Source organism: Pimephales promelas, chromosome 9, assembly GCF_988280905.1.
Source record: "Pimephales promelas chromosome 9, fPimPro1.hap1.1, whole genome shotgun sequence".
Classification (NCBI taxonomy): Eukaryota; Metazoa; Chordata; class Actinopteri; order Cypriniformes; family Leuciscidae; genus Pimephales; species Pimephales promelas.
Genome location: NC_142777.1, coordinates 6,509,813 through 6,527,774, shown reverse-complemented (window position 1 = coordinate 6,527,774; position 17,962 = coordinate 6,509,813). Strand labels below are relative to the sequence as shown.

General features: G+C 40.0%; 1 protein-coding gene across 1 annotated transcript; it reads right to left on the bottom strand.

Moving 5' to 3' along the window:
* Positions 1-5,166: 5,166 nt before the first annotated feature.
* On the bottom strand, positions 5,167-17,443 carry tent5d (terminal nucleotidyltransferase 5D). The gene is made up of 2 exons (XM_039694224.2): positions 17,193-17,443; positions 5,167-10,779 (listed from the first exon to the last, which is right to left on the bottom strand). The coding sequence occupies exon 2, from the start codon at positions 10,757-10,759 to the stop codon at positions 7,433-7,435; it is 3,327 nt and encodes a 1,108-aa protein (XP_039550158.2). The 5' UTR covers positions 10,760-10,779; positions 17,193-17,443; the 3' UTR covers positions 5,167-7,432.
* Positions 17,444-17,962: the final 519 nt, after the last annotated feature.

Here is a 17,962-nt window from a genome sequence, read left to right as displayed (position 1 = left end):
GACGTGAAGGGACTCTGGCTGGGCAGACGTGACCTGTACCATCTCTTGCTGGGCAGACGGGACGTGAATGGTCTCTGGCTGGGCAGACGGGACGAGAATAGTCTCTGGCCGGGCAGACGGGACGTGAACGGTCTCTGGACAGGCAGACGGGACATGACCGGTCTCTGGACGGGCAGACGGGACGTGAACGGTCTCTGCCTGGGCAGACGGGACTGAATGGTCTCTGGCTGGGTAGACGGGACTGAACAGTCTCTGGCTGGACAGACGGGATGTGAACAGTCTCTGGCTGGGCAGACGGGATGGGAACCATCTCTGAATCAGCCTCCAGAAAAGCGGCGGGCTGCTGGGACATGGCCTCTGGGCCTTTGGGGAGGCTAGAGGTCTTCCTCCTCCGCCATTTCCGCTGGTGAAGTGTGCACTCTGGGCTGGATGGAACCAGCGCCAGATGAAACGGGGTCGAAGAGGGGCCTGAGTGGAAAATGGTGTTGGGATTCCTCTCAACATCCTCATCCACAGCGACCTCCACAGGTCCCGCGAAACTTGACCAACCGCTTCCCCTCAATCAATTCCCTTCTCTCCCACTCAGTGGCTGGGGAAGCGATATTAAAAAACATACCGCTGGATCTTGGTCTTGACGGAGTCATTCTGTCACGATCATGAGATCGTGGATGGATGAAGCAGACGGAGCACACACCTCACTGGATGGGACAGTAGGTAAGAACACACACACAAAGGACTAGGAGACAAGAAGGGATCATCAGACGCTGGAGAAACATGGAGAGGAATGACGTAGGACAATAATCACTGGAGTACAATGTTGGCAAGAAATCGGCAGAGTATTTCGTAGGGCACAAATTTCATGATTTGATTCAATTTTTAAAAACAAGCTTGTGAGCTGAATCAAATTCGATTCTCAAAATCTATCAACTATTGTTGTAAACGATACAAGGAACAGTTGATACATTACTATAAAAATAAAGGGTCAAATAAACTGACTTGCACTTACATTTAAATTTCAGAAAAGAAAGTATAGAGTTCATAAAGAAACCACAGAGTTAATTTTTTTGGCCGATTAACATGTTTGTGGACATTGAATGGCTTTTCTGAGGTAAATGTAACATTATGTGACATTGTTTACAAGCTTTTACATTTTATTGGTGTCTTTCCGTGGTTGAAACATCAACAGTGATCTGTCACACTACATTAAACAGCACTAAGAGGTATTTATTTTTTTGAACATTGTAATAAAATTGACAGAATTTGAAAGATGTGACTTTGTTTCATATCAAAAGTAACAAAGCACAAAACTTATTGTGATTTATTGGATGGGAGGCACACTAGAAAGTTGGGTAACACTAGAATACGGTTCCTTCGTTAATGAATAACTACACAAGAACTAATGAGTAACACAATATTAACAATCTAGTAACTATTATTAACTAACAAGAAACTCTGATTAACGAACTAGTAAGTAATAGCGCACAGACGAAAGTGGTAGTTCACTATTAAGTAATCAATAACTGCTATTTTTTGTAATACTTCCCAGAGAACTACTGAAAAAGTTTATTAACAATCTAGTAACTACTATTAACTAAAATAAATTATTATTAACGAATTAGTAAGTAATAGCTCACAGATGAAAGTGTTACTAGATACTTCTGTGGGAGTTACTAATTATTTGGATCCGTATTATTTATAAAGTGAAGATCATTGGAACTACAGTAAGTAGAAATTACTCAAGTGTTACTAAAGACATTTTCTAAAAGTATCTAAAGTTCACCAAAAATCTTAAACGGTTGCACAAATCATGACTAGATCATGTAGTAACACTTGAGTAATTACTAGTTAGTTCCAATGATCTCCAAGTGTTACTACATGATCTAGTCATGATTTGTGCAACCGTTTGAGATTTTTGGTGAACTTTAGTATACTTTTAGAAAATGTCTTTAGTAACACTTGAGTAATTACTAGTTAGTTCCAATGATCTTCACTTTATAATACGAATCCAAATAATTAGTAACTCTCACAGAAGTATCTAGTAACACTTTCATCTGTGAGCTATTACTTACTAATTCGTTAATAAGAATTTATTTTAGTTAATAGATAAACTTTTTCAGTAGTTCTCTGGGAAGTATTAAAAAAATAGTAGTTATTGATTACTTAATAGTGAACTACCACTTTCGTCTGTGCGCTATTACTTACTAGTTCGTTAATCAGAGTTTCTTGTTAGTTAATAATAGTTACTAGATTGTTAATATTGTGTTACTCATTAGTTCTTGTGTAGTTATTCATTAACGAAGGAACCGTATTCTAAAGTGTTACCGAAAGTTGTTCATTCATCAACTAAAAACAGCATAGACTAAAAATCGATAGAATCGATAGCGGTTCATCGAAATGAGAAATTATTAAAATTGAGAAATCTATAATCTATCTATCTTTTACCCAGCCCTAATGGTTCTGAGATGAAACGATTTTGGTGAAAATTGAACCAAGTGTCTATGTAAACGAAAAGTTTTCAAAGAAATGAAAATTGGCGGACAGCAATTTCAGCCAAATATGGCATAATTTGTATCATTGTTCATTGTATGACTCAAGGAATCTGTCAATCTGGTTGGATTACTAGTTTATTGGATTGCATTAGATTTAGTAGTTTTGTGATTTTTGGGCAAGAAGTTATTAGCAAAAATGTAAATATTTAATTTGATGCTGTGTCAAAACAATGCAAGTAGCCTCAGGTCATGCTTCTGATGACATGTACTAAGATTTGCCAGAATAAGTGCAAGCTTTGGGGAGATATAGCCTCGAAATTTGACATGTTCTTAGTAAAATTCAATGATTTAAAAGTTATAATCATAAACATGAGTGCAAATGTGGACAGTAGATGGTGCTAGAGGGATTGAGTTAGAGAATTGCTGTGGAAATGATGAAATTGTACCTATGCCAAATTTCACAACTTTCCAGCAATAGGTTCTATGGGATGTTATAGACACAAGAGTGTAAGTGAAAAATCATTTTCGCCTTTGGAGCAGAACTATAAGTGAAAAAATAGCATGGAAATATCATAAACTTCTTTGAAAGCTTTGGAAATGAATGGTTTCATTTATAATCTCTTATGATCTAAAACCTGATGTTGGTCACTCTGGCCACCTTTACATCTTGCATTAAAGGATTAGAATCAGTTAAAGGATTGTTCATCTGCATAAATTGAGGTCATTCAGAACAGAGAACACAAATCCCATAACACCCGATGTACTTGTTACATCATTAGAAGAATGGCATCTGCTTATATTAGTCTCTCTGTTTCATCCTTATCCCTAGGTCACCATAGTCAGCCGGATCTGTTACATATCCAGTTAAGATGGTGGACCTGCTCCTAGTGACAACCACAACATACCTGAATGCCAGCAGAGACCATTACAACTATGCAAGCCCTAGAGACCGATCCCAGGTGAAGACCTTGTTGACATGACAGCCATTGGCACAGATCCTCAGCAAAGACCACAAGAACCGGACCCTATGGTCAGTTCGACTTCTCCCCAACATGCATTTGTAAAAGTAGAAATGACTTTATAAATATGTATACTTTTATAGATATGTATACTTTTATAGATATTTTGGAGCACCCAACTCCACCCCTACTCTATATCTACCACGATTCAACTAATATACTTGTTCCAAGTTCCAATTTTACCGTTTATCATGACTCACTGAAACATACCGAATTGTGTAGATGTAATTTTAGATGTAACATACTAAGCTTGCACTGATTATTACCAGCCTATAATTCAATGAATCACTATGTGGCAGGTATAAGATATTAGATTTTCTGGGTTTTAGATATATGTTCTTTTGTCCAATAAGTGAAAATTTAACAACCTAGCATTGGATGGTGTCAGGTATGTTCGTAGGAGAAGCACGGCAGGGGTATTGGGTATGCATATCTGCAGAAGGTGTTCGAAGGATCTTTAAAGTTGCTGGCACTTTGAAAATGGACCAATACTTGGAAATCCTACTGAACAAAATGTAGCCAATTGTGGAGGATCTGTTTGGAGATGAAAATCAGAATGAAAGTGTTCATGCTCAGCATTTACGTCTTCAAGCGGCCTACTCAGTCCCTTGACCTCAAAGCCATTGGAAATATTTGGAAAATGATAAACCTGCATGCAGGTCTTTCAATGAAGCTCAACTTTAGGAAGAACTTAAGGAGGATTGGAAAGTAGTTAAAAATGACATATGAGTAAAGTTTAGCGAGTCAATTCCCAGAGGAATGCTGTTATCAAAAACAAGGGAGAACCAACAAAATATTATTAACTGCTTACACTGTAGTCGATTTATGCTTTATTTCCTGTGAACTTTTTGTTTTCCTATGCCTTCATTGGCAAAAAAAAAAACAAAAAAAAAATTAATTAATTGCTGGAGTTTGGCTTTTTTGCCAGATCATTTTGTCATTTGGTCATTTAAAGTTTAGTGTAGTCTTTAGTCTTTACACAATATAAAGTTCTCATATTTGGTTGTTTAATTGAATCTGAAGTGAATGTTGTGCAAATCGTGAGCTTAGAATTATAAGGTTCTATCTCCACTTTTTCGAAATTGAGTTTTTGACATAATCTGATCCATTAGTTGTTTATTAATGCCTGTGTGGTGTTATTTTTGTAAAAAAAAAAAAAAAAAAAGATTAATAGATAAAGCTATAATAGAAGATTATACTACATAACAGTTTTGCCAGCTGGGATGTAAAAACTTTGATGCTCAATATCTCAGAACTACCCTAAACGGAGATAGAAGCTTATAATTCTAAGCTCACGAAATATCCTCTCCGAACATAACTTTTGGCCACTACTACAAATGGTTTAGGGGTAGGTTTAAGGGTAGGTATCTAGGTTATGTGCTCAAACACGTTTAAATGGTGTAATGTAAAAACAATTACAGTATTGTGGCTGTATACAATGTCACAATGGTAAAATGATACCCCAATATATTGTTGTAGTGTTAGTTAAGTAAATATAAGTTTGAGATACAGTGCAGAGCGTTTCTAAACTGATTTTGCTCTTCAATCATTATTCATTAGGTACAAGAAAACCAGGAAGAAGATCAACAGAGTCGACAAAAAATGAATAGATGCTATATGTTATCTTATATTTTACATAAACAAAACAACAGTACTAATTTGTGATTAAGTGGATCTTTTGGATCCCTTTTTATTACATGATCAAAAACTAGCCACAGCAAACAACTACATTTGACATCAACACAAATAGCATGAGAAAGGAGAAAATGTACACCTGAGAAAAAATAAAATAAAATCCGACAGCTGTATTTACAGTAGTGTTGTCCTTTCTCTCACCTACTTTACAGCTTTCTCCTGCTCATTTAGGCACTAATGTTTTCCTGCAAAAATTATTTTGGTCATATAAACTGTTTTAAGGATTTCATGATGGGTGTACATCATCTTGGTAAACAATTTCAGTCTAAATCTATTTTTAACCACAGTGTTACTACAGGTTTTGGCTCCATTTCACAGGTAGACACTTACATAAAGGTAAACAGAATGTTAGACAAGAAAATCATCATACAGTCAAGCCAATACTTTACAAAACTGTAGGTCTGCACAGGAAAAAGAAACTCCACAAGTTTTAATAGCTATGCCAGTGATGACATCTCTGTAAGATTTATTAAACTTTTGCATTGTATATAAGGTCAAGGTCAAATGTATGCTAACACTGTTAACTATATGTTCAATATAACTTAAAATAAGAAATTGTATTCCTTTATACAATTTCAATAAAGCCAACATATCATACAAGTTGTGTATATTTTGTCTTGTTTCTGAAAAAAAAAATGAATTTCTTAGGCAAATCTCTTTAATACATTTTTAAGACAGTAGCTTTTTAATGTCATACTGATGCCCCACAATGCACACGTTTATAGTTTTGGTCCTGACTTTTTAGTTCAGTGTATGTTTATCTGTGTATTTGTGTATACAGTGTAAATGGCTGGTGCAATCTTTCATGTATGCTCTAATACAGTACTACACATACATTCTTGGAAAAATATATGCATTTTTGTCACAAATTTGTAAAAAAGAGTGGAAATGTATTTAAGTCTTAAGCACCACTGATGGTTCTGTTAAATACAAAGAAATATTACATAACATCATTTAATGTCCTTGCATGGATTCTTTTTATGCTAAATTTACATTAAATAGGAAAGAAAAATAAAGAAGACTGCTTGTTACTCTCCATGTGTGTGCCATAGATATGTTTTTGTGGTCTGTTTTCTTTTTTGTACTTGTCCATGTTTGGAAGTAACATTTGCTCTAACATCTCACTCTCTTACACTAGTGATTTTTCCCCCCATCAATTCAGTTCATTCCAAAGCACATTTTACACTTTGGTCAAACAAACAAACAATGAATGAATGAATGAATCAATCAATCAATCAAATAAGTAAATAAATGTGCAGATCACTGCCAAAATTAGAAAAGATGAAATGTAGACATTAGGCAGAGAAACATTTTTTCTTAAAATCTGTCATTTAGTTTTAGTAACTAAGAGCACTTCACTAAGAGGAGGAAAGGAGCACTTTCTTAAATTCTGAAGATTTATGATCCTGGTGAAATAATAAGAGTTTCCAATCTTGCTCCTGGAGGGACCACCTTCCAGGAGAGTTTAGCTCTAGTCCTAATTAAACACAACTAAAACTTTAATCAAGGTCTTTAGGGTTACTAGAAACTTCCAAGCAAGCAGGTGTGTTGGAGCTAAATGCTGCAGGAAAGTCAAAGTGGACCCCGGGAGCAGGATTGGACACCCCCGGTTATACATCATATAATCTACTAATACGCATATATTATAAATGAAAAAGCAGACACCCTGTAGATGTACAAAGAAATTTCACAACATGAAATAATTCAAACAGAAACCAGAAAAAAATGGAACACTGATCGTACTGAACTTTCTTAGAGCAAAACAAGATAGGAACAAATAATTGTTTCAGAAAACTATTGGCTACATGCTGATTATTTCTCTTGCACTTTTTGTCATACCAATAAAGCATAAAATTTACTGAAAAATGTCTTTGTTTTTGTGTTAAAACGAGACTTTTCGGCTACATCTGATAAGAGAAGAGCAGGCCTAGCAACGTTATTTTCCTTCTAATTTGTAGTTTTATAGTTTTTACTGTCTCCCTGTTTTTAAACCATTTATCTTGTCATTGTTGTTTTCCATTAAATGCATGAGACACATGGTTTAACCTTCATATTGCTAGTGTATCAGCTCCAATGTTTTATATAATTCTCAGTGGTGGTCATCATCAGTTATTAATTGAGACATCCCGTTGTCCAAAATTTAGGTCCTCAAACTTTTTTTTTTTTTTTTTTTCAATTAAGTGTTTGTAGCTCAAGGGTAGATTGTTTGTAGTGGAAATGTACCTAGACCTAAACTAGTCCAGTCTGCATGTGTATATGTAGTGGATAGGGGTGGTATATAAGTTGGGACTGGCCATTTGAAATGTAATAGTTAGTGAAGTTGTGGTCTGTCATGTAAGGTGCAGGCTGGTAGTAGCAGGTAACATTATTGGCATTAGGAATGATATTCTGCTCACCCAGAACTTTGAGTGCTAGAATGGTAATCATATTGAGAGTCTGACGGCGCTCATGCCCCATCAAGCACACGGTGCTCTCATTGACCACTCTCCGAAGTGTCATCAAGTAATCATATTTGCTTTTCTCTTCTCCGATAAAATGGTTGCGCAGATATGATTCAATCTTGCGCTGCTGCTCGTTCACATCAGGGAAGTCAATAAAAAAACGTGAACACATGTAGCGCTCAAGTGTCTTAATTTCAGTTTCACAGGCAGGTTTAAAGTCCCGGACAAGCAGATTACTGTACTTGAGCAGGCCTCCACCCCTGATCTCTTCAGGGTTGCGTGTTGCTATTAGCCGGTAACGTAGGTGATCCATAGCCTGCTCAAAGTCGCCATACATGCTCTCAGCCATTACTGTAATGCAAGGCAACTCTTTAGAAGGGAGTATGGGCATGTTAATGTCTGAAGCTGATGGATCTGATATCTTGGTAACCACCGCCTCACTTACTGAGGACGTAGACGTTTCTAACATATGTGACATTGAGGGTTTCAAAACCTGTGAAAGTACTTCAGATGGTTCTAGAACTTTGAGGAATACTTCAGAGGGCTCCGTGACATCCAGAGATATAGCTGATGGTTCTAAAAGAGGTTCTGAGATTCTAGGAGTCTCTGTTGCTGTTGAGGATATGGAAGGTTCTAGTGACTTTGAAAATTGCGGTGCTGCTACAGTGAGGCGTTGAACCTCTGGTAAAGAAACAAGTGGTTCTAATACATATGACAATAGTTCTGGAGGTTCTTTAGTCTGTGGACTTGGCACAAGAAGATCCAGAGTCTGCAGAGTGGACACGGGGTAGCTGTGAACTTGAGGTGATACAACATGTTCAGAACACAAAGAATTGGTCCCTGCCACTTGTGAATCAACAGTATGGTCTGCAGACAGTGGTTTCAATATCGGAGAGGCACAATTTGTTGCCTTAGAGTTCAACTTCGTGACTGAGGGTGAAGTAAAACATTTTGGTGGTGTGGGGTCATCAACTTTGGCACATGACTCATTGTCTTCCTTTTTGGTAGAGGCGGAGTTGAGGTGACAACTGTCATTTGCCTGAAGTAAAGGCTCAGAATTCACATTAATGAGAGGTACCATTGCCTGAGACTGTGCTGTCTGAACACTTTCGGTAAAAGGCTGGTTTATCCTGTTTTGATCTTTGGGGAGATTACTGGGATTGGATGAAGGGATGACTATATTGACATGTGTAGCTTCACCAGTTTCTGGTTCTGAGCTATGCACTCGACTTTGAAGGCTTTCCTCTGGTGATAGACTCGTGTAAAGTGTCTCTTCTGAATGCACACCACTCTCGGGAGATAGACTTGTGTAAAGTGTCTCTTCTGGGTGCATACCACTCTCTGGAGATAGACTCGTGTAGGGTGTCTCTTCTGAGTGCATACCACTCTCTGGAGATAGACTTGTGTAAAATGTCTCTTCTGAGTGCATACAACTCTCTGGAGATAGACTCGTGTAAAGTGTCTCCTCTGAGAGCATATCAGTCTCTGGTGATAGACTTGTGTAAAGTGTCTCTTCTGAGTGCATACCACTCTCTGGAGCAGCAACAGTAAAAGCTCCAGTACAAGTGGACAGTTCTTTTGATTCTTTAGAGTCTTTTTCTGATGAGCTGGATAATTCAAAGCTTTTTGTGGGAAGACCTGACAATTTAACCTGCATAGGTAATGATTCATTTGGGCAAGCTTTAGTTGGAGGCAAAATCTGACAAGTATTAACATCCAAATTATTTGACACTGATTTTTCTGGTGAACATGGCACAGGAGTTATCTTTTTGGACATTTTCCGAGGAGGTTTGGGTGAGGAATGCTTGAGAACAACCATTTGTGAATTTTGGCTGTTTTTCTTGGCAGGGGGCGGCAGAGGATACTCAGCATATGATTCTAGTGCTGCTTGTGTAAGAAATGTAATGGGAGCAGGTTGGAATGGGCATCGCTCACCAAAGGTCCCTTTTGTTGAAAGACAAGAGAAGTCAGCATGTACCATTTCAAGCCATGGTTTGGAATTAACTGCCTCTATGTCTAACATGTCAGAATTAATTTCACTAATATGTGTTTTAACTGGGGGATTTGTTTCCTTGACACACATGGTTTTTACTACTAACAGTTCATTTCCCCCTCCCGAGTCAATACCTATTTCGTTTGTATTTACCTCTAGCAGTGTCTCTGTATGCAAAGACACATTTTCAGGAAGTTCATTCTTTTCCTCCACATGCACTATTACAGGGTGATCTGATACTTGCTCAATGGGTACAGGGATAGTTGTAGTTTCAACCATCTCTTTTTCAACCACTTTGTCTCCTTCACAAGATGGTTCTCTTTCTGAATATTTAGACTGTTCTTTCTGACTGATTTTACAATAACACTGAGAGTCATAGAAAGTCTCCATGTCTTCAGTTTTGGAGCACATGTCAGTGTTGTTTTTCTGGTGATGGCTTATGTCACAAGAGCTTAGGAATGGTTCGTCCATTAGGGCTGACTGAATCCCTTTTGTTTGAGCTGAAGAAGAGTCCTGGCCCTCTTGCCCTTCTTCGAACTTCCTCCTTTCAGCATCCAAATAAGATTGTAGCATGCTGTCCAGGATGATCTGGAAGGAGTCCACACTGAATTCAAACTGTCGTCGTAGAGAGTTGACAAACTTGAGCTCTACATTCTTCCCACTATTATTTGAGAGGGAGATAAGGCTCCAACGGTCATGCTCAGTGAACACCTTGACCATTTTTTGTACATAGGCCTCTTTCATGGTGAGAGCTGTTATTTTATCTTTGTTGACTCCTTTAGGTAGAAAGTCAAGCAGACAGCCCAAAACCACCTCCTTAATAATCTGGAAGTCCTCCGGTTTGGGAAGCTCCACACCAAAGATGATATCCAAATCTTTATAGCTGGTGCCGTTTTCTTTGACCAGCACGTGACTGGCTGTAGAGCCATTGAGACGGACATCTTTCACCTTGATTTTCTTCAAAATCAGTCTGTCTCTGACCACATGGATTATGTCTTTAGGCTTGATTTCAAGAGTTGGAAAATTGCCCCTGCCATGAATGGGAATGACCTCTGTAAGAACTTGGTCCAAAGTCTCCACCTGCTCTTGTGTCAGTTTGTGAAAACGGCGGTCATCTTCCATCTCTATCAGATTCACTAGATCTGAAAAAAAAATACAGATAGAGATAAAATTGATTATAGATGTGGAGCACATATAGCATTCTAGTTATTTTTAATTAAGTGCAATATAGTGGCCAAACTTGCCATCAGTTGTTGAATTATTATTATTATTTTATGCTAAATTAAAATGTTTACATTTACAAAAAGAAAAAAAAAACAATCATGCATGTTGGTGCACATCTAGTGTATACATACATAATTTAATTAGACCAATATTAGTAATAAACTAGGTGTTAAAAAACTACTGTTCGTAAACTGCAGAAAGCTTCAAGTTTTCAACGCTTTTTTCCATGCTTTTGTTTTTATGGTAAACTTTGTCATTCCATTTGATAAAATCTGGCACCAACATTTTTTGAATAGGGAGCAAGACGCTGGATCAGTCGCTGACATTATGGGAATTAGGCGATTAGCACTGGCTACTGAGACAGCATTTCCCAGATTTCTCTAAAAAAAGGGAACAACCTGCACAGCAAAGAGGGAGTGTGGCTGCATCTTGTTCCCTATTTATGGAACCAGGGTTTTGTTTGTACCTGAGACTTTCCCTTTCATAGGTTCACTTGAAAGATTTGCAGGTAACTGGGAATTTTGAATGGGTTAAAGGGTTTACTGATTTACTGACCCTCAAGTCATCCTAGGTATATTTGACATTCTTCTTTCAGATTAATACAATCGGAGTTATATTAAAAGATGTCCAGGCTCTTGCAAGCTTTATAATGGCAGTGAATGGCCGTTTGTGTTTTGAAGTCCATCAAAGTGCATATCCATCATAAAAGTAATCCACACAGCTCTAAAGGCCTTCTGAAGTGAATAGATGTGTTTGTGTAAAAAAAAAAAATCCATATTTAAAACTTTATCAACTAAAATAACTAGCTTCCACCAGACGGCCATACGCATTACGGAGGAAGACTAAACCCTGACCCGACGCACAACGTAATGACGAACTCAGAAGTGCAGAGGATAGATTAAAACAAAACATCAGTCATGAATTAGAAGTCTTAAAACGGCAATTTCTAAACTTCTAACCTCAATACTCCCAAAGCCTACATCTTACATGCATCACTGGTTACACATGTAGAGGGCGAGAGCGAGGCTGCAAACAGCGGGAAGTTTGACGAGAGTGACGAAAGGCTGCGCGGAAAGCCCTTATAAGGAAATGGTTTGGGCGTGTTTATACAAATGAGCAACTTATTTAGAATACTCCAAATTCACTAACATCAGAATGATGTTAAGAACAAATTCATGAGTGTACGAACGTGTTGTGAAATAGAAAGAGATTTTTCCTGAGAAGTGTGTACAAATACAAAATAATCCATGTTATTATAGTGAATGAGACCCATTGTGATTATGCAATATGATATACATTAAATGTTGTATGTTGGATTAAATTGTTGTATGTTGGATCAAATTGTTGCATGGATTAGCTATTAGCTATCTGTGCATTCTCAATAAATTGCTATTGGCTCTTACCCCACCTGTTTGTGTGCATTACGTGACAGAAGGACCCCATCACTTATAGATCCAGCATTATGGGGTTTTGTATCCTTTCCCCCAACACGGAGAAGGAGAGGAGGGGACGAGTCAAGAATTTGGTGACACTACGCCAGCAGGGCCAGACGGTGGGTTGTCTGGCTCAGACATTTTTGACTTTTTCAGGAGGCACGGGATATAAGGATGCAGATTTGAAAGACCTTTTTAATTGCTGCCTTGATGATACCTTGCCAGCTTGGGAAATGCGGGGGCTGGAGATATTGGACTTTGACGGCTTTGTCAGATATCTTCGTTCTTGCAGCAGGTGGGATATTTCAGTTGGGCTTAGATTTACAGAAGGAGTGGCTGACTCGTCGCCGGTATCACCAGACAAGATGGCCTCCACACTGGAGCTTCCTACCGCCATTCCACCGCCTCACCCTTCATCGCTGCTTCTGAAATGGAGGAGGAGAAGGAGGACTTTCTCTGTGACTGTTCCGGTGGTCCCGAGTTCGGGGGTCCGGAGAAGGAAGAGACACAGTCCGTCGGCCCAGTAAGAGACTGTTCACGTCACGTCTGCCCAGCCAGAAACTGTTCACGTCCCCCCTTCCCAGCCAGAGATTGTTCACGTCCCGTCTGCCCAGCCAGAGACCGTTCACGTCCCGTCTGCCTGGTCAGAGACGGTTCATGTCCCGGCTGCCCAGCCAGAGATTGTTCACGCCCCATCTGCCCAGTCAGAGAATGGTCACGTCACGTCTGCCAAGTCAGAAACTGTTCACGTCCCGTCTGCCCAGTCAGAGACTGTTCACGTCCCGTCTGCCCAGTCAGAGACGGTTCATGTCCCGGCTGCCCAGCCAGAGATTGTTCACGTCCCATCTGCCCAGTCAGAGAATGGTCACGTCACGTCTGCCAAGTCAGAAACTGTTAACGTCCCGTCTGCCCAGTCAGAGACGGTTCATGTCCCGGCTGCCCAGCCAGAGATTGTTCACGTCACGTCTGCCCAGTCAGAGAATGGTCACGTCACGTCTGCCAAGTCAGAAACTGTTCACGTCCCGTCTGCCCAGTCAGAGACTGTTCACGTCCCGTCTGCCCAGTCAGAGACGGTTCATGTCCCGGCTGCCCCGCCAGAGATTGTTCACGTCCCATCTGCCCAGTCAGAGAATTTTCACGTCACGTCTGCCAAGTCAGAAACTGTTCACGTCCCGTCTGCCCAGTCAGAGACTGTTCACGTTCCGTCTGCCTTCATGGACCTGGACTATCTGGAGCGTCTGGCTGGGATCCTGGACATGTCTGTGTCTGCTTTTCCAGAGCCGGAGGCAGTGCCAGTGCCAGTTCCAGAGCCGGAGGCAGAGCCAGTGCCCGTTCCAGAGCCAGAGGCAGAGCCAGTGCCCGTTCCAGAGACAGAGCCAGAGCCAGTGCCTGTTCCAGAGACAGAGCCAGAGCCAATGCCTGTTCCAGAGACAGAGACAGTGCCAGTTCCAGAGCCGGAGGCAGAGCCAGTGCCCGTTCCAGAGACAGAGCCAGAGCCAGTGCCCGTTCCAGAGACAGAGCCAGAGCCAGTGCCTGTTCCAGAGACAGAGACAGTGCCAGTTCCAGAGCCGGAGGCAGAGCCAGTGCCCGTTCCAGAGCCAGAGGCAGAGCCAGTGCCCGTTCCAGAGACAGAGCCAGAGCCAGTGCTTGTTCCAGAGACAGAGCCAGAGCCAGTGCCTGTTCCAGAGACAGTGCCAGTGCCTGTTCCAGTGCCAGAACCAGTGTTTGTTTCTGTGTTTGTGTCTGTTTTTGTGACCATTACTGTTCTAGTGGCTGTTTCTGAGCCAGTGCCTGTTCCAGAGCCGGAGGCAGAGCCAATGCCTGTTCCAGAGCCGAAGGCAGAGCCAGTGCCTGTTCCAGAGCTGGAGCCAATGTCTGTTCCAGAGCCAGTGCCAGTTCCAGCGCCAGAGCCAGTGTTTGTGTCTGTTCTTGTGACTGTTACAGTTCTAGTGTTTGTTCCTGAGCTGGTGTCTGTTCTTGAGCCGGTGTCTGGTCCTGAGCCGCCCTGGTCGCCCGAGGGGTCTGCTCCGCCTGGCCGTTTCGGTCCACTTTAATTACGTTTGCCATTTGATGTTGTGCAACGTTGTGGTGGTCGCGCCAGCGCGGATTTTGGTCGGCAGGAAAAATGGACCAACAAATCGTTCGGTTTGTAATGCGTACTGAGCCGAAAGCTTCATGCCGAACGGTTCAATTCGAATACGTGTATCGTTAAACCCCTACTTTACATTGTAGCAACTAGTCAAACTGGTGCCAGTTAACACTAAAATGTACGTTATGAAATGAGACTGACGTAAAAACATGAAGCCTAATGCTAAATTTATATGCATGTACACAAGGATGTTTTTATGCTAATGCTTATGCTAAAACACAGCATGATAAAAGTAGGCTAGTATGTGTGTTTACTCTAATATGGTGAATATTATAATGTTTAGACCCATGTTTACTGTTAAATATTGTGTTTGTCGATATCTGTTCAAACGTAGATATGTATAATGTGGTAACAATAATGTTTCATAGTTGGGAGCGGCTCGATCACTTCAGTAAATGTTCTCCGAACATGCTGTGAGTTTGAGTCACTCGCTCTGTGAGTTTGAAAAGCAAAACGTGCCAAATATTAGGCTTCATGTTTTTACTCCAATCTCATTTTATAACGAATGGAAACATTTGAAGTAACATGATAATCCCTATATTTTTCTCTAGTGTAGTGTTACTGAAGTGTTCATTTTTAACGATTGTTAACTGCCTGCTATAGGCTATTGCTATTATTATTTTATGCAGCCCTACATGCCTACAACAAAAAATGAAACAATTACTTAAGTTTGAGGAAGGAAAAATAATTGACTTTTTAAATATATATATATTTTTTTTAAATCAGAGTTGTGTTAAAGCTGCAGTCCGCATTTTCCCCTCTTTGTCGCCATCTCTGTTCGAAATCTGCAATTACAGCCATTGACGAAATTATCAATTTATACGTGAGTTGTAGTTCGACACGGCACAAGCGCGGATGAACACATTGAGGAGAGTGTGCAGCTGTCAATCACTGCGCCGGTGTGGATACTGGGATTCAGAATCACAGATGATTCTTTTTGGAAATTGGAAGTATGACTAAAATAATCTTTTTCACCGGAAAATGTAATCGGAACAAGTAATTAACATCCACTTTTGTTCTGGTTCTGACATTGCAGTAAATCGCACTGATTAAATCTTACAATCGCTTATCATCATGCAAAACCATGCAAATTATACTTTGTTCTCAACTTGTTAATATTAACAATGTCAGCATTGCGTGACTACATGTCCTTCTGATATGTATCTTTGTTTTTGCATAAGTCCAGTTGCAGTCTCTTTTTTTCTGTAGCCACTCCAAAGTCCGAACGAAGTCTTTTGCATTTTACAACGGGTGAATCTATTGTCACTGGTGACGTTTTAACCTTTCTGGATCCACCATCAAATTGATAAGTTTAATTATATCAAGTGCTGTGAGAAAAGGCTATACATCTCCACCCCAAACATCCTCACTCGCAATATAGCCGACTAGCCGAGACTCCTTCTTTATGTACAGATGTGACGTAATGACGCAAAGACATGCTCGAATCTCCCGTGGAAATCCACCAGTACCACTGGAATTAAAAACATTATTACAAGTTTACCGCTTTGATAGCGATGGACACTGGCTGGTTATGTATTTTCTCAAATATATATATATATATATATATATATATACTTTTTTGTAAAAAAAAAAAAGTTAAAAAAAAGAAAAGAAATTATGAGGTGCCATTTTTTAACTTGAGCCCATGTCCCTCAAAGTGTCTGTGCACATCCCTGCAAACCCGCATGCACTGCTTCAAGTCAGCCACTGATCGTTCTGCGCAGAGCTGCATGAAGTCGAACAAGCCTAATCTCTGGCCATTAATCTTGACTGAGGGGGCGTCGCCTCGTGATGTCCCTATGACTATGGCGTCATTACCGATACGTCACGGCAATTGAATCCCACATGCAAGACTGACATAAAGTGAAATTTCACTGTCGGTCTCACTTTAACTGTCCCTGTCGTGACTGATTATTCACTTCGACAAATGAGCTTTATTAGTATTTTTACTGTCTATAGACAGTATACACACACACACATACACACATGAATGTGCACATTGGCCGTGACGCTGCAGCACGATGATGTTTTCCTCCCCCGCCCCTCTCGCGCGCACTCTCCCGCAAATAAACCGCTGTGAGTCATCGATGTACTTCTGCTCATCCATTCACAGTTACACGCCAGCAGGTTCCAGAAAACCAGCCTGTTCTTTATGCATTTAAACGCGCATAGTACATTACAAACTTCATTATCGATTCACAATTTATTGTACTGAACATATAATTCACTTTATTCACCATGTAGCCTACAGGCTGCAGCTGCTTACAGTAGCCTATATTAAAAAAAGTTCTGGCAAATGAGGACATTACATTCTCAAATCACAGGAAGACAAACGAATAGCTCTTAAACGTTAAACCAAACATCGACAGGTCAGAGGAACAGTGCATTGCCTGATGTGTGCGCGTGCATGGTAATAAAAAATTATATGTGGAATGGATAACAGTAGCCTAAAAATGCTGTCGTCATCGCTAGGCTACCATAAAAGTATTCAATTATTACACTGATATTCACTAGTACCATTGTTGCCTTCCCAGTCCAACGTCATAAGGTTTTTCAAACTTTGGCAGAGAACAGCTATTGTAGCGAACTAGCTATTTGTAATTTAAATTTAATAGTGGTCAAATCATGAAGTAAAAAATATAATAATAATAACAACAATAATCAACAGTCGCCAATGTCATTCTATTACAAACATTTAGTCAATACAAATGAGTTAAAGTCCACACAAAGATGAGAGTTTCCAACTCACCACTCGATGTGCAGAAACGTAAGACTGGCGGCTCGTCAAGGTTGATCTCCAGGGTTAATCCGACAGTGATTTGGTCATCGGGTCAGTCGTCTATGGTTCATTAGCTGAATTCCAGAGCTGGGAAAAGCTGCAGGAGCGCGGTCGCTGTTCAGGCAGATAGCGCTTCTGAAACTCTTAAATATCCCACACCTTCAGCTCTCTCAGAGCCCGGAGCTTAAAGCAGTTTCCATGGCGACCTGGCGTCAGAGTTTTGAGGTAGTCCACGTAGTGCGAGTCACAACAATGGCACATCATAAGCCCGCGGAACGAGAGTTAACAGGTGTCAAGAGCGAGCGCGCACGTATGTGCATGTAACGTTACGTTAGTGATTATAGTGACACTTGTGATGGCCATCTATTCTAAACAGCTTTTTTCTTTTCTTTTCAAAATAAATGAAAAAAAAAAAATCAAATAAAAGAAGGTTACCATGTTATTAAAGGCTTCTGAGAGAAAAATTATAATAAAGAAAAACGCCGTTTAGATTGATCGTGTAAAATCAGTTACAATCTGTGCATGTTGGCTATAAAACTACAGTTATTTCTGTGACTGCATTTCATTACTGGTAAACTGTTCAGGACAATTTAGATGAATAGACTTTATCTTTAATCTCTGAACATCTTGTTTAGTTGGTGCAGTTGAAATGTCAGAACACTTCTTCTGCAATACAGAACTTTCCTTTTTGGAAATTCCACTTTATTTTACTTATCTCGGTATTTTATCTAAAGCTGAAT

What these genes read in the sequence shown, in the direction of transcription:
- tent5d (XM_039694224.2), bottom strand. Translation starts at nt 10,759, where the DNA reads ATGGAAGATGACCGCCGTTTTCACAAACTGACACAAGAGCAGGTGGAG.